General features: G+C 44.3%; 1 protein-coding gene across 2 annotated transcripts in view; it reads right to left on the bottom strand.

The window, feature by feature from the left end:
• Positions 1-22,647, bottom strand: part of LOC137327517 (1,4-alpha-glucan-branching enzyme-like) — a 426,685-nt gene that overhangs the window by 225,960 nt on the left and 178,078 nt on the right. For both annotated transcript variants that reach the window (XM_067993414.1, XM_067993415.1), the window contains exon 5: positions 9,388-9,523. In XM_067993414.1, coding sequence (XP_067849515.1) covers positions 9,388-9,523 — 136 coding nt within the window. The remainder of the gene's footprint in view (positions 1-9,387; positions 9,524-22,647) is intronic.

Here is a 22,647-nt window from a genome sequence, read left to right as displayed (position 1 = left end):
GCAGGGACCATTCTAGAATCTAGAGAATTCTGGAAGATCACAACCAATGCATCCATTATCTCTGCAGCCACCTCTTTTAGAACCCTAGGATGTAGGCCATCAGGTCCAGGGGATTAGTCAGCTTTTGGTCCCATTAGTTTCTCTAGTACTTTTTCTCTACTGATATTACTTTAAGTTCCTCAATCTCATTAGTCCCTTGGTTCCCCACTATTTCTGATATGCTTTTTGTGTCTTCTACTGTGAAGACAGATACAAAATATTCATTTAACATCTCTGCCATTTCCTTATTTCCCATTATTTCTCCTGCTTCAGTCCCTAAGGGACCCACGCTTACTTTTGTAGAAGCTCTTACAATCTGTTTTTATAGTTCTTGCTAGTTTACTCTCATTCTATTTTCTCCCTTATCATCAATTTTTTTGGTCATCCTTTGCTGGTTTTTATAACTCTCCCAATCCTCAGGCTTACTAGTCTTCTTTGCAACATTATAAGCCTCTTCTTTTAATCCAATACTATCCTTAACTTCTTTAGTTCGCCACGGATGGATCACTTTTCCTGTGGAATTTTTAATTTCTCAATGGAATGTATATTCATTGAGAATTTTGAAATATTTCTTTAAATGTTTAAACGAAAGCAAGTTGTTGTTGCAGTGAGGAAGGGAAGTGGGTGACCATCAATTTGGGTAGGAGGAGTAAACAAGAGAATCATAGAAGTTTACAACATGGAAACAGGCCCTTCGGCCCAACATGTCCATGTCGCCCAGTTTATACCACTAAGCTAGTCCCAATTGCCTGCACGTGGCCCATATCCCTCTATACCCATCTTACCCATGTAACTGTCCAAATGCTTTTTAAAAGACAAAATTGTACCCGCCTCTACTACTGCCTCTGGCAGCTCGTTCCAGACACTCACCACCCTTTGAGTGAAAAAATTGCCCCTCTGGACCCTTTTGTATCTCTCCCCTCTCACCTTAAATCTATGCCCCCTCGTTATAGACTCCCCTACCTTTGGGAAAAGATTTTGACTATCTACCTTATCTATGCCTCTCTTTATTTTATAGACTTCTATAAGATCACCCCTTAACCTCCTACTCTCCAGGGAAAAAAGTCTCAGTTTATCCAACCTCTCCCTATAAGTCAAACCATCAAGTCCCGGTAGCATCCTAGTAAATCTTTTCTGCACTCTTTCTAGTTTAATAATATCCTTTCTATAATAGGGTGACCAGAACTGTACACAGTATTCCAAGTGTGGCCTCACCAATGCCCTGTACAACTTCAACAAGACATCCCAACTCCTGTATTCAATGTTCTGACCAATGAAACCAAGCATGCCAAATGCCTTCTTCACCACCCTATCCACCTGTGACTCCACTTTCAAGGAGCTATGAATCTGTACTCCTAGATCTCTTTGTTCTATAACTCTCCCCAATGCCCTACCATTAACAGAGTAGGTCCTGGCCCGATTCGATCTACCAAAACGCATCACCTCACATTTATCTAAATTAAACTCCATCTGCCATTCATTGGCCCACTGGCCCAATTTATCAAGATCCCGTTGCAATCCTAGATAACCTTCTTCACTGTCCACAATGCCACCAATCTTGGTGTCATCTGCAAAATACTAACCATGCCTCCTAAATTCTCATCCAAATCATTAATATAAATAACAAATAACAGCGGACCCAGCACCGATCCCTGAGGCACACCGCTGGTCACAGGCCTCCAGTTTGAAAAACAACCCTCTATCTTCTGTCGTCAAGCCAATTTTGTATCCAATTGGTGGGGCATTGGTCTCCTGAGTGCTGAACGAACAAACGCTGATTCAGTACCTTAACAACTTGGAGACAGTCGCCCGCGAGCAAAACCAAGGCACTGTGGAGCAAACGGTGACTAACAAAGTTGGGGGGGTGTGGAAGTGTAGAAACAGAGCAGTTATAGAGATTCCACAATCGCGGAAATAGGCTGGCATTTCTGTAGCTGCAACCAACAGTCCTGAATGGTGTGTTACTTCCCAGGTGCCAGAGTAAGGGACAACACAGAGCAGGTTCCAAGTGTTGAGGGAAGGTAACAGTCAAATGTCATGGTTCACATTGGAACCAACGGCAGATAAAGAAAATGAATTGAGATCCTACGTAGAGCGTTTCAGGAATTAGGAGACAGATTGCAGAGCAGAACCTCAAGGCTACTAACCTCAGTATTACTCCTGGTACCACACACACAAGTCAGTGGAAGAATAGCAAGATTAAGAAAGGTAAATGCTTGGCTGAAGAGATGGCATAGAAGAGAAGGCTTCAGATTCCTGGGACATTGGGACCAGTTCTGGGGCAGGAGTGACCTGTACAGGATTGACAGGCATCAGTGCGTAGTTGGGAGTGTGACAGAGTACCTTTAAGATTCTGGTCGCATCCGCTATTTACATGAGAGAGAGAAAACAAAACCAACATTCTAAAATGGCAATTAAGGAACAAGTTTTACATGTTCCAACAGCTCAATGAATCTAAAACAAATAAAATGCATTTTGTTTTCATCAAAACAGACTTTACCACCACTTTAAAACTACGTAATTGCTCTGCAAACTACAGTATTTTTTTATATTTCCCAGGTGCCAGAGTAAGGGATATCACAGCCAACAAATCTATTCATTTAAAAATCTTTTATGCAGTTGCCAAGCAATCCATCAGCATGATATTATCTCCGAGAAGGTATGAAGAGGAGTGTGGCTCTCTGAATAACGAGGAGCTTCATTATGCCGAACCATATGCTTATGCGCCGACGTCAAATAAAAAGGAGCAATTGTCCAGATGCACAACAATTAAACTGCAAGGATATCACCACAATTCCAAACAAACGGAAATTAAAAGCCGTAAACAGCGCTAAATTGTTCAGCAGGTTTGGATTTTGCTCATGAAACTTACATGAGGTATGGTGGTTCTTTATTGTGCAATTAGTCCAGCATTTTTATTGTGTTCATCTTTCAATTGGCATACCTTTGTTTAATTATGATACACAGCATCCACACTCACACAATAAGAAAATGGAGGGGAGGTTGGCCTGGAAATACTCTATTAAATAACAAGACTCCCACAGCAGACCAGAGGCTATGGAGCAATATAATAAAAGCCAAATAACTTGCTTCATAGGTATTTACTTACAGGACTGATGTGTACTCTACAACACGTTAAAACTTCTCCATCAGCCCTTACAAGTTGCATGTGGGAAGTAGAATCCCATTAGTGGATCAAGCATGCAACTAGCTGGAGAAAAAAAAAGTTCCTTCAAATAGGATTTTGTCTACTTGGGGATGTTTGAAGAGACGTGAGCCTACTGTTTGCACTTCATTAGTGACTGTCCTGAAGTTAGGCCACCTCCTTGAGCCTGATCCTCAGGCAAGGACAGTCTTGCCCATGGCTATGAAGGTGACCACGGCATTGAATTTTTACATAGCCACCTCCTTCCATGTGGAGAAGCCTCGTTTTCCAAGGAATACATTTTCATCACTTTGCCAATGGAAAGGAGGTAACTGCACAGGAAGTTGCAATATTTTTACCAGGCGGCAGGCTTTCCGAAGCTGCAGGGCCTCACTGATGATGCATGTGTGTCCAAAACTAGAGGTCATAAATATAAGGTAGTCGCTAATAAATCCAATAGGGAATTCAGGAGAAACTTCTTTACCCAGAGAGTGGTTCGAATATGGAACTCGCTACCACAAGGAGTAGTTCAGGTGAATAGTACAGGTGCATTTAAGGGGGTACCAGATAAACACATGAGGGAGAAAGGAATAGAAGGATATGCTGAGAGGGTGAGGTGAAGAGAGGTGGGAGGAGGCTCATGTGGAGCCAAGCTCCGTATGGGCAAAGTCCACACACTAAAAATGTCCCAAATTTGCCCTAAACACTTTCAGAAGAACAGGTGGTGAAAGTGGAATAATGTCACCCCAGAACTTATGCACTTCTGAGATTGGAGTTAAGGTGTGGCTCAGTGAGAGCACTCTTGCCTCTGAGTCAGAAGGTTGTAGATTCATGTCCCACTCCAGAGACCTGAGCACATAATCCAGGCTGACACTCCCGTTGCAGTATTGAGGGAGTGCTGAGACCTTAAACCGAGGCCCCGTCTGCCCTTTCAGGAGGACGTAAAAGATCGCGCACTATTCAAAGAGTAGGGCAGTTCACCCAGGTGTCCTGGCCAAAATTTATCCCTCAACCAACATAACTAAAAACAAATCAATATCACATTGCTGTTTGTGGGATCTTGCTGTGCGTAAATTGGCTGCCGCTTTCCCTACATTACAACAGTGACTACGCTTCAAAAAAGTACTTCATTGGCTGTAAAGCGCTATGGGACGTCCTACGGTCATAAAAGGCACTGTATAAATTAAAGTCTTTCTTTAAGCCATATTACTGGAGAAGTGTAGAGGCAGCTTTACTCTGTATCTAATCCGTGCTGTACCTGCCCTGGGAGTGTTTGATGGGACAGTGTAGAGGGAGCTTTACTCTGTATCTAACCCTGTACCTGCCCTGGAAGCATTTGATGGGACAGTGTAGAGGGAGCTTTACTCTGTATCTAACCCGTGCTGGACCTGCCCTGGGAGTGTTTGATGGGACAGTTTAGAGGGAGCTTTACCCTGTATCTAATCCGTGCTCAACCTGCCCTGGGAGTGTTTGATGGGACAGTGTAGAGGGAGCTTTACTCTGTATCTAACCCGTGCTGGACCTGCCCTGGGAGTGTTTGATGGGACAGTGTAGAGGGAGCTTTACTCTGTATCTAACCCGTGCTGGACCTGCCCTGGGAGTGTTTGACGGGACAGTGTAGAGGGAGCTTTACTCTGTATCTAACGAATGCTGTCTGTGCCTGTTGCTGACAGTGGATGCCTGAAATGGAAATTGTTCCATTTCCCCAGCAATGACATCCCTCATCTTGATACGCACAAAATGCTCAAAAAATCTGATGAAAACACCAGCCTGAACATCTCTTTCCATCACTAATAAAAATAAAAGAGTCTGCACCCTGCTGTCAGAAAGCATCAAGAAATTAATTGGGAGAAGGGGGAAAACTCTGAAAAGAAGAAAAATGAATAACTAACCTCACGCCATCCAGATTTTACAGGGAACGCAAATTCTACCCTCTCCCCGGAGGCCAATTCTCGACGACTTGGTAAAATCCAAGGAGCAGCTTGTAAACTAAACGCATGTCTCCTCTTAACAGGTTAGTGTGAACATGAGTCCAGCATCTCATCAAACATACAGATTATGCCATGCCTAGGAATTTTCAAGCACAGGATTTAAATGATGGCACGAGATAAGCAATCAAGGTTATTCCTTCCCACGCTACCATCGACAGTCAGGAATTCCTAGTCTTATTTAGACTCCCAATGGAGATGCACTAAAAGCGAAGCTTCCAGCAAGAAAAAAATCAGAATACCTTGCTGATCACAAAAGAAATTAACTGTAGTCAAAGGCTTCTCTTCGATATTTGCTTTTGTATGAAAATACAGATAGATCTACCCTCGTCACCATCACGACCACAAAAATACCCGTCATTACCACCAAAAATACCCGTCACACACAATCACATCACCAGGGGAACAGAACACAATGCCATTCTCCAACAACAGCAACTTGCCTTTATTTCAATTGCCTTTAAAGTAGCAAAACGTCCCAAAGTGCTTCACAGGAGTGATTATCAAACTAAATTTGACACCGAGCCACATAAGGAGATATTAGGACAGGTAACCGAAAGCTTGGTCAAAGAGGTAGGTTTTAAGGAGCATCTTATAGGAGGAGAGGTAGAGAGGTTTAGGGAGGGAATTCCAGAGCTTAGGGCCTAGGCAGCTGAAGGCACGGCCGCCAATGGTGGAGCGAAGGAAGTGGGGGGATGGACAAGAGGCCAGAATTGGAGGAGTGCAGAGATCTCGGAGGGTTGAAAGCATGGAGGAGGTTACAGAGATAGGGAGGGGCGAAGCCATGGAGGGATTTAAATACAAGGATGAGAATTTTAAAATCGAGGTGAAGCCAGACCGGGAACAATTGCAGAGTTTTGGATCAGCTCAGGTTTATGGTTTCCAACAAGAGAAAACTCGGAAAATCCTGCTGATCCCAAAGGAAATTAATTGTAATCCAAACATGGACAAAAGAGCTGACTTCTAAGGGGTGAGGTGAGAGTGACTGCCCTTGACATCAAGGCAGCATTTGACTGAGTGTGGCATCAAGGAACCCTAGTAAAATTGAAGTCAATGGGAATCAGGGGGAAAATTCTCCAGTGGCTGGAATCATACCTAGCACAAAGGAAGATGGTAGTGGTTGTTGGAGGCCAATCATCTCAGCCCAGGACATTGCTGCAGGAGTTCCTCAGGGCAGTGTCCTAGGCCAAACCATCTTCACCTGCTTCATCAATGACCTTCCCTCCATCATAAGGTCAGAAATGGGGATGTTCACTGATGATTGCACAGTGTTCAGTTCGATTCGCAACCCCTCAGATAATGACGCAGTCCGAGCCCGCATGCAGCAAGACCTGGACAACATCCAGGCTTGGGCTGATAAGTGGCAAGTAACATTTGCGCCAGACAAGTGCCAGGCAATGACCATCTCCAACAAGAGAGAATCTAACCACCTCCACTTGACATTCAATGGCATTACGATCGCCGAATCCCCAACCATCAACATCCTGGGAGTCACCATTGACCAGAAACTTAATTAGACCAGCCATATAAATACTGTGGCTACAAGAGCAGGTCAGAGGCTGGGTATTCTGCGGTGAGTGACTCACCTCCTGACTCTCCAAAGCCATTCCACCATCTACAAGGCACAAGTCAGGAGTGTGATGGAATACTCTCCACTTGCCTGGATGAGTGCAGTTCCAACAGCACTCAAGAAGCTCGACACCATCCAGGACAAGCAGCCTGCTTGATTGGCACCCCATCCACCACCCTAAACATTCACTCCCTTCACCACCGGTGCACCGTGGCTGCAGTGTATACCGTCTATAGGATGCACTGCAGCAACTCGCCAAGGCTTCTTCGACAGCACCTCCCAAACCTGCGGCCTCTACCACCTAGAAGGACAAGGGCAGCGGGCACATGGGAACACCACCACGTTCCCCTCCAAGTCACACACCATCCTGACGTGAAAATATATCGGCGTACCTTCATCGTCGCTGGGTCAAAATCCTGGAACTCCTTAACAGCACTGTGGGGAGAACCTTCACCACATGGACTGCAGCGGCTCAAGGCGGCGGCTTCTCAAGGGCAGTTAGGGATGGGTAATAAATGCTGGCCTTGCCAGCGACGCCCACATCCCATGAATGAATCAATAAAAGGATTCCCCTCGATATTTGCTCTTGTATGCAAATTCAGAAAAACCAACCCGTCCGGAGCAGGTGTTTCATTGTTGCTATCACCAAACATAACTGTTAGGTACAGTCACATCAGGTGGGGAACAGAACAAAGTGCCACGCCTCGCACCTAGTCACATTGCAGCAGGATTAGGTCTGGGGCAGTACAGGCGTGATTACAGGGTGGCACTCCCTCTGCCGTATGCACCAAGAACACCCTGCACTCCTCCAGTTCCCACACCTGCTGTGCCCAGGGCCCCTCATGGTGCCACGGCCAATTTATTAAGTGTGCTTATTGACACATAGTTGGGCTATTTTAATCATATATCTTAGAATCATAGAACGCAGGAGGTGGCCATTCAGCCCATTGTGCCTGTGCCGGCTCTTTGAAAGAGCTATCCAATTGGTCCCACTCCCCTGCTCTTTCCCCGTAGCCCTGAACATTTTTCCCTTCAAATATTTATCCAATTCCCTTTTGAAAGTTATTACTGAATCTGCTTCCATCGCCCTTTCAGGCAGCGCATTCCAGATCATAACAACTCGCTGCGTAAAAAATTTGTCCCCTCTAGCTTTTTTGTCAATTATTTTAAATTTGTATCCTCTGGTTATTGACCCTTCTGGCACTGGAAACAGTTTCTCCCTATTTACTCTATCAAAACCCCTCATAATTTTAAACACCTCTATTAAATCTCCCCATAACCTTCTCTGCTCTAAGGAGAACAACCCAGCTCTTCTGGTCTCTCCACATAACTGAAGTCCTCCATCCCTGGTACCAATATGGGGAGCACTGACCTCTGTACCCAAATTCCCAATGTGCTCCCAGCATGTAAATCACTGCACGGTGAGTACTAAAACCATGAAATCAACCCAATGGATCACGATGAAACATCTCAAGCACTCTAAACTGCATGCAATGAGTCACGTCTGAAATGCAGTGACTTTTGTAAAAGATACAAGATCACAACAGAAGACTGTCCATAATTTGGTGGCCTCACTCACAAAGATCACACGGATGGTTGGCGTGGGAAATTAAAATGTCACACTGGTCCATCTGGGGCTGAACCTTTTGAAGTTGAGGAGCAGTGTTGAAGCAGAATACAAGGAGCTTTATGCCACACCTGACCTGAACCATACCTAACCGAGCAACATAAAGCACATTTTCGCACTCCTGGAGAAGGGTCCACGCCTGAAACGTTAACCGCTCTGCTCTCTCCACAGATGCCGACTGCTGTGCGTTTCCAGCAGTCTGTGTTTTATTTTCCCCTCCAATTGGATATCCCTCATCCTACCGAGTGCCAACTGCAAGTCCAAAATTCTGGAAATAAACTCTACAATTTTTAGTAAAGCAAACCATTAGGACATTTGACTTTGGACATATGGTTCCCAAAGCTCTCCACCATTAGGGTTTCCCTTGTCTCATGTCTGGGTCTGTTGTAGACTAATTGATAGAGATTGATTGCTATCATTAGTCAATAACTCCATTATCGTTGGATCATGCAGCTGCCAGGATGATAGAAGGAGAAATAGATGGACCTTGGTCTTTTCTTTGTCTAGCAATTCCTATGTTCCTACGACTCTCTAAAGGCTGCCAAGGTACCTGAAGATTCTCAGCAAGACTATTTACAATGACAGCCTCCTGGCGCGTCACTTTTTTGATTTTGGACATATTAATTTATCTTTGAAGTGCGAAAGCTGGATTATTGAGAGAATGTCGCCCAATATTTATACAGGAATGTAGAGGCCGATCCCACTGTCCTCCTCTCTCTCGTTGCTTTCTTCACCCAAAACAAACTACCCAGCTCCGTCTTGAAATTGCCGATACTATCCTAGGTCCACTATCTTCTTGGATATTCTGTTCCGCATAATTGCTACCCTCCATGTCAAGCAGTTAAATCAAAGTCTGTGCACCTCCCCACTTCCAAGCTCAAGTCTATGCCTCCAACAAGAGAATGTGGGGTTATGGAAACAGTTTACTCGAGCTCAGCTTATCTGGAATCTTCAATAAGGTTGGAATCTTCAATAAGGTTGTGACGAAGCAATTGCCCATTTCTCTGCAATAACTTACCAAGATCCTTGATTCTGACCAGCATGTTTTGAGTGAAGTTCTTGTAAGAAGCTATTCTTCCCTCGGGCGACGCAATTCCGACATGTGCTTCATAGATTCTTACACTCTTCGGTCTCGGAGGGTGAGGGTACTTGCGCTGCAAACAAATAAAATCAGTTCCTTTATCAACAATACTTCCGATTCTCTCACTGCAAATCATTCAAGTGGGGAGGATTCTTTGAAGGTGGCAGGACAAGTTGATAAAGCTGATAAAAAAGCATATGGGATCCAGGGTTTTATAAATAGAGGCATAGAGTTCAAAAGCGAAGAAGTTATGCTAACCTATATAAAACACTGGTTAGGCCTCAGCTGGAGTATTGTGATCAATTCTGGGCACCACACTTTAGGAAAGATATCAAGGCCTTCGAGGGGGTGCAGAGGAGATTTACTAAAATGGCACCAGGGATGAGGGACTTCAGTCATGTGGAGGGGCTGGAAAAGCTGGGATTGTTTTTCTTAGAGCAGAGAAGTTTATGGGGAGATTTGATGGCAGTGTTCAAAATTCTGAGGAGTTTTGATGGAGTAAATAGGGGGAAACTGTTCCCACTGACAGGCGGGTCAGTAACCAGAGGTCATAGATTTAAGATAATTGGCAAAAAAGGCCAGGGGGAGATGAGGAGAAATTTTTTTTACACAACGAGTTATGGTAATCTGGAACTTGCTGCCTGAAAAGGTGGTGGAAGCAGATTCAATAGTAACTTATAATAGGGAATTGGATGTATATTTTAAAAGGAAAAATTTGCAGGATTAATTGAATAGCTCCTTCTGAGAGCTGACACAGGCATGATGGGCTACATGGCCTCCTTCTGTGCTGTATGATTCTAACCACCTGCCCTGCCTCCACGGTGCACAGTGTTGTCATCCCAACATTCTATGCTGTGAAGCGGAAGCTTTGTTCAATCGAGTCCCAACTCAGTTGAGTGCTGTTGAGTGCGGAGGGGTTCGGCACAGGGTAGAGAGAGAGAACAAAATTACAAGGTGGGACACTTTGGCTGGTTGAATCACATCACTGGGAGCAGCCTGGAAATAAGTCACCAGCACACACCCCTCGTCAAGGAATGTATGTAACATGTCTGACGGGATAAAGAAAGAAATAGCAAAAATGAAATATAGGGGTAACAATTAAAGTAGAACACTTCAATACATGATTTTACATGTTAAAATAAAACTCCATACACAATTACACGGAACCAGAAAAATCAGATTTTAATAATTTGGTGAATTTAATGCTGGAAAATGGAACACTTTCAAATTGGCAATGCAGCTTCATCAATAGCTCCCAGCTCAGGTACAACGCGATTAAATGCACAGCAGATTGCCTGCTATTTTGGCCCAATATCGTGCCTCAGTCCCATCCTCAAAGTGTCCTCCTACTTCCATTTTCCACCCCAGTTATCCTTGTGGATTCACTGGGTGAGATGGTCAGTTCCTGCACCAAATTGTTAGCCGTGGCTCAGTGGGTAGCACTCTCGCCTCTGAATCAGAAGGGTGTGGGTTTAAGTCCCACTCCAGGGAGTGCTACACTGTAGGAGGTGCCGTCTTTTGCCCCCTCAGGTAGATATAAAAGATCCAATGGCACTATTTGAAGAAGAGCAGGGGAGTTCTGCCCGATGTCCTTGCCAATATTAATCACTCAACCACCATCACTAAAAACAGATTAACTGGCTGTTATCACATTGCTGTTTGTGGGACCTTGCTGTGCGCAAGTTGGCTGCTGCGTTCCCTACATTACAACAGTCACTGCACTTCAAAAGCACTTAATCGGCTGTAAAGCCTTTTGGGACGTCCTGAGGTTGTGAAAGGAGCTATATAATTAGAATCATACAAACACAGAATGGTTACAGCACAGAAGGCGGTCATTCGGCCCATCGAGCCCATGCCAGCTCTTTGTAAGAGCAATCCAGTTAGTCTCATTCCCCCACTCTTTCCCCAGAGCCCTGCAAATTTTTTCCCTTCAAGTATTTATCCAATTCCGTTTTGAAAGCCACGAATGAATTTACTTCCACCACACTTCCAGGCAGCGCATTCCAGATCACTACTCGCTGCGTAAAAATGTTTTTCCTTATGTCGCCTTTGGTCCTTTTGCTAATCACCTTAAACCCGTGTCCTCTGGTCCTCGACCCTTCTGCCAATGGCAACAGTTTCTCTTTATTTAGTTTATCTAAGCCCTTCATGATTTTGAAAATTATCAAATCTCCTCTGCTCTAAGGAGAACAATCCCAGCTTCTCCAGTCTATCCATGTAACTGAAGTCCCTCGTCCCTGGAACCATTCTAGTAAATTTCGTCTGCACCCTCTCTAAAGCCTTAACATCCTTCCTAAAGTGCAGTGCCCAGGATTGGACATACTATTCCAGCTGTGGCCGAACCAGTGTTTTATAAAGGTTCAACATAACTTCCTTGCTTTTGTATTCTCTGCCTCTATTTATAAAGCCCAGGAGTCATAAGCTTTTTTAACCGCTTTCTCAACCTGCCCTGCTACCTTCAAAGATTTGTGCACATATACCCCCAGATCTCTGTTCTTGCACCCCTTTTAGAGTTGTATAATTTAGTTTATATTACCTCTCCTCATACTTCCTACCACATATATCATTTCGCACTTCTCTGCGTTAAATTTCATTTGCCATGTGTCTGCCCATGCCACAGCCTGTCTTTGTCCTCTTGAAATCTATCACTATTCTCCTCACTGTTTACTACATACCCAAGTTTTGAGTCATCTGCAAATTTTGAAATTGTGCCCTGTACAACCTAGTCCAAGTCATTGATATATATAAAAAAAAAAGTGGTCCTAGTACCGACCCCTGGGGAGCACCACTGTACACCTCCCTCCAGTCCAAAAAACAACCATTCACCACTACTCTCTCTTTCCTGTCACTCAGCCAATTTCGTATCCATGCTGCCGCTGCCCCTTTTATTCCATGGGCTTCGATTTTTCTGACCAGCCTATTATGTGGCACTTTATCAAATGCCTTTTGAAAGTCCATATACACCACATCAACTGTATTGCCCTCATCAACTCTCTGTTACCTCATCAAAAAACCCAACCAAGTTAGTTAAACATGTTTTGCCTTTAACAAATCGTGCTGGCTTTCCTTTATTAATCCACACTTGTCCAAGTGACCATTAATTTTGCCCCGGATTATCGTTTCTAAAAGCTTCCCCACCACTGAGGTTAAACTGACTGGTCTGTAATTGCTGGGTTTATCCTTACACCCTTTTTTGAACAAGGGTGGAACATTTTCAATTCTCCAGTCCTCTGGCATCACCCCCGTATCAACAGAGCATTGGAACGGTATGGCCAACACCTCTGCAATTTCCACCCTTACTTCCCTCAGCAACCTAGGATGCATCCCATCTGGACCGGGTGACTTATCTACTTTAAGTACAGCTAGCCTTTCAAGTACCTCCTCTATCAATTTTTAGCCTATCCAGTATCTCAACTACATCTTCCTTTATGAAGACTCTGGCAGCATCTTCTTCCTTGGTAAAGACAGATGCAAAGTACTCATTTAGTACCTCGGCCATCCCCTCTGCCTTCATGCGTCGATCTCCTTTTTGGCTCCTAATTGGCCCCATCCCTCCTCTTACTACCCGTTTACTGTTTACATGCCTGTAGAATATTTTGGATTCCCTTTTATGTTGGCCGCCAGTCTATTCTCATGCTCTCTCTTTGCCCCTCATTTCTTTTTTCACTTCTCCTCTGTACTTTCTATATTCAGCCTGGCTCTTGCTTGTATTATCAACCTGACATCTGTCATACGCCCCCTTTTTCTGTTTCATCTTTCTCTCTTTTGGCATGCAGGGAGCTCTGGCTTTGGTTGCCCTACCCTTCCCCTTTGTGGGAATGTACCTGGACTGTATACGAACGATCTCCTCTTTAAAGGTCGCCCATTGTTCAATTACAATTTTGCCTGCCAATCTTCAGTTCCTATTTACCCGGGCCAGACCCACTGAAATTGGCCCTCCTCCAATTATGTGTTTTTACGCTAGATTGCATCTTGTCCTTTTCCATAACTAATCTAAACCTTATGATACTATGATCACTGTTCCCCAAATATTCCACCACTGACACTTGATCCACTTAATTTCCCAGAACTAAGTCCAGCAATGCCTCGTCCTCATTGGGCTGGAAACATACTGACCAAGGAAGTTCTCCTAGAATCATAGAAAGGTTACAGGACGGAAGGAGGCAATTTGGCCCATCGAGTCCATGCCGGCTCGAAGCAGGAGCAATCCAGCTAGTCCCACTCAGCTGCCCTATCCCCATAGCTCTGCAATTTTTTTCCTTTCAAATACTCATCCAGTTCCCTTTTGAAGACCATGATTGAATCTGCCTCCATCACCCCACCCCAGCAGTACATTCCAGATCCTAGCCAATCGCTGCGTAAAAAAAAAATTTGTCATGTCATCTTAGGTTCTTTTACCAATCACCTTAAATCTATGTCCTCTGGTTCTTGACCCTTCCACCAATGGGAAGAATTTCTCTCATCTATTCTGTCTAAACCCTTCATGATTTTAAATACCTCTAACAAAACTCCTCTTAACCTTCTCTGTTCCAAGGAGACAACCCAGCTTCTCCAGTCTATCCAAGTAACTAAAGTCCCTCATCCCTGGAATCATTCTTGTAAATCTTTTCTGCACCCTCTCTAAGGTCTTCACATCTTTCCTAAAGTGCGGTGCCCAGAACTGGACACAATACTCCAGTTGTGGCCGAATCAGTGTTTTATAAAGGTTCATCGTGACTTCCATACTTTTGTACTCTATGCCTCTATTTATAAATGATGTGGAGATGCCGGTGATGGACTGGGGTTGACAATTGTAAACAATTTTACAACACCAAGTTATAGTCCAGCAATTTTATTTTAAATTCACAAGCTTTCGGAGATTTTCTCCTTCCTCAGGTAAATGTTTCAAGATCTCCTTGAAGCCTACGCATTTGAAGCCCAGGATCCTGTATGCTTTTTTAACCGCTTTCTCAACCTGTCCTGTCATCTTCAACAATTTGTGCACATATACCCCCAGATCTCTCTGTTCCTGTACCACTTTTAGAATTGTGCCCTCTAGATTATATTGCCTCTCCTCATTTTTCCTACCAAAATTTATCACTTCACAGTTTTCTGCATTAAATTTCATCTGCCACGTGTCCGCCCATTCCACCAGCCTGTCTATATCCTCTTGAAGTCTATCACTATCATCCTCACTGTTCACTGCAGCTCCAAGTTTTGTGTCATCTGCAAATTTGGAAATTGTTCCCTGCATACCCAAGTCCAAGTCATCGCTATGTATCAAGAAAAGCAATGGTCCCAGCACCGAAGCCTAGGGAACACCACTGTACACCTCCCTCCGGTCCGACAAACAACCGTTCACCACTACTCTCTGTTTCCTGTCGCTTAGCCAATTCTGTATCCATGCTGCTACTGCCCTTTTATTCCATGGGCTTCAATCTTGATGACAAGCCTATTATGCCGCACTTTATCAAATGCCTTTCGAAAGTCCATACACACATCAACTACATTGCCCTCATCTACCCTCTCGGTTACCTCATTAGAAAACTCAATCAAGTTAGTTAAACACGATTTGCCTTTAACAAATCCGTGCTGGCTTTCCCTAATCAATCCACACTTGTCCAAGTGACTGTTAATTCTGTCCCGGATTATCGTTTCTTAGTTTCCCACTACTGAGGTTAAACTGACTGGCCTCTAATTGCTGGGTTTATCCTTACACTCTTTTTTGAACAGGGGTGTAATATTTGCAATTCTCCAGTCCTCTGGCATCACCCCCGTATCTAAGGATGTTTGGAAGATTATGGCCAGTAGCTCCGCAATTTCCACCCATACTTCCCTCAGCAACTTAGGACGCATCCCATCCGGACCTGGTGACTTATCTACTTTAAGTACAGCTAACTTTTCTAGTACCTCTTCTCTAACAATTTTTAGCCCATCCATTATCTCGACTACATCTTCCTTTACTGAGACTCTGGCAGCATCTTCGTCCTTGGTAACGACAGATGCAAAGTACTCATTTAGTACCTCGGCCATGCCCTCTGCCTCCGAGTAGATCACCTTTTTGGTCCCTGATCGGCCCCACCCCTCATCTTACAACCAGTTTACTATTTATATGCCCATAGAAGACTTTTGGATTCCCTTTTATGTTAGCCACCATACTCTCTCTTTGCCCCTCATTTCTTTTTTCACGTCCCCTCTGAACTTTCTATATTCAGCCTGGTTCTCACTTGTGTTATCAACCTGACATCTGTCATATGCCCCATGCCCTCTGAACACACTTCAGAAATTCCTCCCCCTATTTGCCGGTTACACTATTACTATCTGATCTATATTAGGATAGTTGAAGTCCCCCATTATTATTACTCTATAGTTCTTGCACCTCTCTTTAATTTGTCTGCAAATTTGCTCCTCTATATCCTTCCCACTCAAAATACATCTAGTAGTGTAATGGCACCTCTATTATTTCTTAACTCTAACCAAACAGATTCTGTCTTTAACCCCTCCAGGACATCCTCTCTCTCCAGCACTGCAATATTCTCCTTAATCAATACCACTAACCCCCTCCTTTTCATCCTTCCCTCTGCAAGTTCTTTTTTTCTTTCAAATTAAGAGCAGTTTCAGGCTGAGATAAAACAAAGTTATTTCATCTCAAACCTTTACAGCCATCAGACAGACACTTTCAATCCCTGTCTAGGCTGAATTCTAGGTGCTGGCAATGAACAGGCAGTGTGCTTGCTGCTCCTTGCACCAAACATCAGAATTTACATTTAATTCTTAACTCAGCTGCCACTTTACAAAGAATCCCATTGCTCAAACTTTTATTAATTTTTTCCTGTACATCTGGCAGCCGAACAAAAAAAACTCATTGCAGCTTTGCAGCTTTGATTCATTTATGACAAAAAAAACAGCATTGTTATAAAGGAGACAAAGACCGATGGGGATGTTTCAATTCATCTTTAGATACAAGTCATGTCTTCCCTCTCACAAAATAAGAGAGTCAACATGAATTACTTGAGAAAGGCAGCTTAATTACAGAAGACAACAGTTGGTAGAGAACTACCATTGTTATGGCTGAGCAGTGCCTAAATCCAGCGAGCGAGTCTTCACTCATAGCTGAAGGAGAATCGGGTTCACTTTAGACTTTTAATGACCATTAATACTTTTTGTAATGCTCTTAAACCACAGGGGTCAAACCACAGGGGTCAAATCACTCACACACACACACACACTCACACACACACACACACTCACACACACACACACACACACACACACAGGATTCTTTTTATATTCAAGACCTCAGGAGACCATCTTTAATAAAGGGAGCTGGGTGTAACATACTTTTTTCTTTCAAAGGAAGATTGTTGAGTTTCAATATTTAATGCAGCATTTCAACTTTCAGAACTCCTTTACATGTTGAAATCTGCTGACAACTGATTTATTTCTATACCTTGGGAATCATAAGATATCTGAGCAAAGTACCATAGTTTGTTTCTGAACTGCGTTGGGTACTGTGTCCATAGAAGTATCGAAGATAAAAATATCTCAAATGTAATAGTGTTAAAAACCTCGCATCTGCAAGCCCTGTCAATTTTTCTTATATATTCCGATTTCCCATTTCGAATGGAAATAACGAATGTAAACTTATCGAGCTGTAATTACGCCCTACTGCTAGTGGAAGTGCTGCACCACAAGTACAGGCAGGAGGGTGGAATTACACTGTGACAAGTTTAGAGTCATAGAGTTATACAGCACGGATAGAGGCCCTTCGGCCCATCGTGTCCGCGCCGGCCATCAAGCCCAGTCTAATCTAATCCCATATTCCAGCATTTGGTCCGTAGCCTTGTATGCTATGGCATTTCAAGTGCTCATCCAAATGCTTACATAGAAAGACAAGGGCAGCAGGTGCACAGAACCACCATCACCTACAGGTTTCCATCAGAGTCTCACACCATCCCGACTTGGGCATATATCGGCCGTTCCTTCATCGTCGCTGGGTCAAAATCCTGGAACTCCCTACTGAACAGCACAGTGGGAGAACCTTCACCACACAGACTGCAGCGGTTCAAGAAGGCGGCTCACCACCACCTTCTCAAGGGCAATTAGGGATGGGCAATAAATGCCGGCCTCGCCAGCGACCCCCACATCCCAAGAATGAATAATAAAACAACACTCGCTCACGCGGAATCAGGCCATGCAAAACCTCGTCACCTTGTCTGACCCAGAACTGAGCTTCAATCCCCCCCCACCCCCCCCCACCATCCCATATCCTAACCCTAACCAAACTGCTTATTTCCAACTTTGCAGCAGAGCCAGAATCTATCTCTACCCCACCCCACCGCCACTGAAATGCTTATTCGTGCTTTTGTCCTATGCCCTCCTTACTGGCCTCTCATCCTCTACCCTTTACAAACCCCAACAGGTTCAAAACACCATCATTCTCACTAACTCAGTCTTAGCCATACTTTCATCCTTGCTGGTAAGAAGGTAAGAGGATGACTAGGGAAAAAATAGGGCCGATTAGGGACAAAAATGGCAATCTGTGTGTGGAGCCGGAAGATGTAGGAGGGGTTCTAAATTAATTTTTTGCATCTGTTTTCACGATGGAGAAGGACGATGTAGACATAGAAATACGGCAGGGGGACTGTGATGTACTCGAACATATTAACATCGAGCGGGAGGAGGTATTGGCGGTTTTAGCAGGCCTAAAAATGGATAAATCCCCAGGCCCGGACGAAATGTATCCCAGGCTACTGTGTGAGGCAAAGGAGGAGATTGTGGGGGCTCTGACACATATATTCAGAACCTCTCTGGCCACAGGGGATGTGCCAGAGGACTGGAGAACCGCTAATGTAATACCATTATTCAAGAAGGGGAGTAGGGAAAAACCGGGGAACTACAGGCGAGTGAGCCTAACATCAGTGGTAGGAAAAATATTGGAAAAAATTCTGAAGGACAAAATTAGTCTCCACTTGGAGAAGCAAGGATTAATCAGGGATAGTCAACATGGCTTTGTCAAGGGAAGATCATGTCTGACTAATTTGATTGAATTTTTTGAGGGGGTGACTAGGCGTGTGGATGAGGGTAACGCAGTGGATGTGGTATACATGGATTTCAGTAAGGCCTTCGATAAAGTCCCCCACAGGAGACTGGTCAAGAAGGTACGAGCCCATGGAATCCAGGGTGCCTTGGCACTTTGGATACAAAACTGGCTTAGTGGCAGAAGGCATAGGGTGATGGTCGAAGGTTGTTTTTGTGACTGGAAGCCTGTGGCCAGTGGGGTACCACAGGGATCGGTGCTGGGTCCCTTGCTGTTTGTGGTCTACATTAATGACTTGGATATGAATGTAAAAGGTATGATCAGTAAGTTCGCTGATGATACAAAAATTGGTAGGGTGGTAAATAGCGAGGAGGATAGCCCCAGTCTGCAGGACGATATAGATGGGTTGGTCAGATGGGCGGAACAGTGGCAAATGGAATTTAACCCGGAAAAGTGCGAGGTGATGCACTTTGGAGGGACTAACAAGGCAAGGGAATACACAATGAATGGGAGGACCCTAGGCAAGACAGAGGGTCAGAGGGATCTTGGTGTGCAAGTTCACAGATCCCTGAAGGCGGCGGAACAGGTAGATAAGGTGGTAAAGAAGGCATATGGGATACTTGCCTTTATTAGCCGAGGCATAGAATATAAGAGCAAGGAGGTTATGATGGAGCTGTATAAAACACTGGTTAGGCCACAGCTGGAGTACTGTGTGCAGTTCTGGTCGCCACACTACAGGAAGGATGTGATCGCTTTGGAGAGGGTGCAGAGGAGATTCACCAGGATGTTACCAGGGCTGGAGCGCTTCAGCTATGAAGAGAGACTGGGAAGATTGGGTTTGTTTTCCTTGGAGCAGAGGAGGCTGAGGGGGGACATGATTGAGGTGTACAAAATTATGAGGGGCACAGATAGGATGGATACTAAGGAGCTTTTTCCCTTCGTTGAGGGTTCTATAACAAGGGGACATAGATTCAAGGTAAAAGGCGGGAGGTTTAGAGGGGATTTGAGAAAGAACTTTTTCACCCAGAGGGTGGTTGGAGTCTGGAACTCACTGTCTGAAAGGGTTGTGGAGGCAGGAACCCTCACAACATTCAAGAAGCATTTGGATGAGCACTTGAAATGCCATAGCATACAAGGCTACGGACCAAATGCTGGAATATGGGATTAGAGTGGACAGGGCTGATGGCCGGCGCGGACACGATGGGCCGAAGGGCCTCTATCCGTGCTGTATAACTCTATGACTCTATGACTCTATGAAAGTCACTAGCTGTGTGTCTCCCAAAAATCCTCATTCTTAAGTTCAAACCCCTCAATGACCTCACTTAACTCTACCACTGCAACCTCTGCCAGCTTCACATCCCCTCCTGTGTCCTTTGTTCCTTCAATGATGGCCTTCTGCACATCTCTCCCTGTGTCCCTTTGCTGCAGAATTGGTAGGGCAGCCTTCCGCTGCCTTAGCCATATTATCTAGAACTGCCTCCATAAAACCCTTGACCTCTCTTTCCTCTTTTAAAAGCCTTCTTAAAACCCACCTCTTCAAACAAGCTTTTGGTCAACATTCATCGCTCAACCATCGCAACCAAAACAGATTAACTAGCATTCATTTCATTGCTGTTTTTGGAATCTTACTGTGCTCAAAATGACTACAAGACAACAGTGACTGCACTTTGAAAATAATTCATTGGCTGTGAAGGAGAATTTTTTTTTACACTACACAGCAAGTTATGATCTGGAATGCTTTGCCTGAAAGGGCGGTGGAAGCAGATAATATCGTTACTTTCAAAAGGTGAATCGGATAAATACTTGAAGGGAAAAAATTTGCAGGGCTATGGGGAAAGAGCAGGCAAGTGGGACTAATTAGATAGCTCTTTCAAAGAGCTGGCACAGGCACGATGGGCTGAATGGCCTCCTTCTGTGCTGTATCATTCTATGATTCTGTGAAGAGCTTTGGGACGGCCTGCAGACGTAAAAGGTGCTATTTAAATGCAAGTTTTTGTTAGGTGCTATGCTGTCACAGCCTTGAAGATACTTCAGCCTAAAACATTTCCTGCTCTGAGGTTTGTGGTTTTGACGCAAGAGGGACTGAGTGGCACAATGGGTTACTGCACTACACTTTCACTTTTGGAGCACAGATTGATGAATGAGAATCTGCCACTGGTCTACTGCAATGGTCCTTAATGAAATAAGCATGGGAAGTCTAAACCCAGGTTTGACTATGCGTTGCTCAATAGCACAATACGGATCATAATTCAGCACTAGTTGGCAGTTTTATTCAAACAGGACACAAAGACAATTGATGGAGAAATGGAAATGTCACAATGATGCAGTAGGACTTGCTTTTCTGAGGTTCAAGTTAACATACATTGTTAGGCAGCGTTACCTCTACCTGATTCCAGCTCTACTTGATCAGGGAGCAGGTAATAGCGTCACTGGATGCCATAAGAAATCAGGATGAGGGATAACAACTTACATCTACATAGCGCTTTTAATGTTGTAAAACATCCCAAAATGCTTCACAGGAGCGATGATCAAACAAAATTTGACACTGAACCACATAAGGAGGTATTAGGACAGTTGACAGGGCTAGGTTTTAAGGAGCATCTTAAAGAAGGGGAGAGAGGTAGAGAGGTTTAGGAAGGGAATTTCAGAGCTTAGAGCCTTGGCAGCAGGTAAGCACGAAATGTCAACAAAAAGAAAACAAAAGATTGGGGCCATGAACAAGCTTCAAGGACTTTGTTATTATTTGAAGGTATTCTTAACCTAAGCACCAAATGTTTGGTTATTAAACAGCAGATCTACCCACTAGCTTCTGAATGTTGGTGCACAGACAATGGATCAAACTAGCTTGTTTTTGTGCTGACTTGGGATTTCAGTAAAATGTAATGGTGAGGATAGGTGTAATTTTTTTTTCTGCACTTGGACTGTGATAAAACTCCCAGCAGTGCAATTATAGACCTTGTGCTTTGATATGTGGAACATAGGAACATAAGTACATAAGTAGGCCAATCAGCCCCTTGAGCCTGTTCCGCCATTCAATTGGATCATGGCTGATCTGTATCTTAACTCCATTCACCCACCTTGGTTCCGTAACCCTTGATATCCTTGGTGAACAAAAATCCATCAATCGCAGGCTCCGTCTGCCCCTTCAAGCGGATGTAAAAGCTCCCACATCACTGTTTGAAGAACAGGGGAGTTCTCGCCAGTGTCCCGGCCAAAATTTATCCCTCAACCAACATCACTTAAAAACAGATTATCTGGTCATTATCACATATTACTGCTTGTGGGATCTTGCTGTGCGCAACTTGGCTATCGCATTTCCTACATTGCAAAAAAGGATTTCGTTGGCTGTGAAGTGCTTTGAGACGGCCTGAGGTCATGCAAGCCGCTGTATAAATGCGTGTTCATCCTTTATTTTATGATCCAGAGTCAGTAGTGCTCTCTAGGTTATGTCTCATTAAAATGACATTCAAGCAACTGTGTGCTTGATGAGTTGTGCACTTCAAGGACTTCTTCCCATGAGCTCCAAGGCACTGAGGACCCCAACTCATCCAGAAGGATGCAGTTGTGAGCAACACTAGCTGAGGTGAAGAACACAACCAGGTCAGAGTCTGGTGTACTGAGACAGCTGTGAGCAACCTTGTCCAACCCACTCCAGGTGCCAGAGGCTGTTGATTCTTACTTTGGTTGAGTCTCTTCGCTAACGAGGAAGGTTGTTCTTCAAAAAAACAGCATTTTATGGCTGAACCTGGCCAGCTTTAGTTTGTTCTTCACCAAGGAGAAACAACTTGCACAAGGAAACTGAAGGACTAGTTTCTGGCCAATTATCTGTCCTGTTGATTATACTTACAAACCAACTCAGACCAATGCTGGGTCTCAGTCATGCCCCTCCACCCTCATCCCTGAGCAGAAAAAGACAACGTTTTCTTCTCGCTCTTCCCCCCCACCCCCATTTCCAATCTCCCCTCACTCCCCAGTAGAGGCATCAGCAGGAGTCAATTGCACACAACAATTTAAGTCTAGACTTGGCATATGCCAAAATCCCAGTAGAATACAAAAGCATTTGGAGGCATTAAATAAGTCTCAAACCCAACAGACTGTAAAAGACAGCACAATCATTTTTTTTCAGCCAGCAGAGCTGACAAGAAATGGAGCTGACACTGACAGCAGGAGAAAAGCAG

The sequence above is a fragment of the Heptranchias perlo genome, chromosome 11 (assembly GCF_035084215.1).
Source record: "Heptranchias perlo isolate sHepPer1 chromosome 11, sHepPer1.hap1, whole genome shotgun sequence".
Lineage (NCBI taxonomy): Eukaryota > Metazoa > Chordata > Chondrichthyes > Hexanchiformes > Hexanchidae > Heptranchias > Heptranchias perlo.
This window is presented reverse-complemented; position numbering and strand designations above follow the sequence as displayed.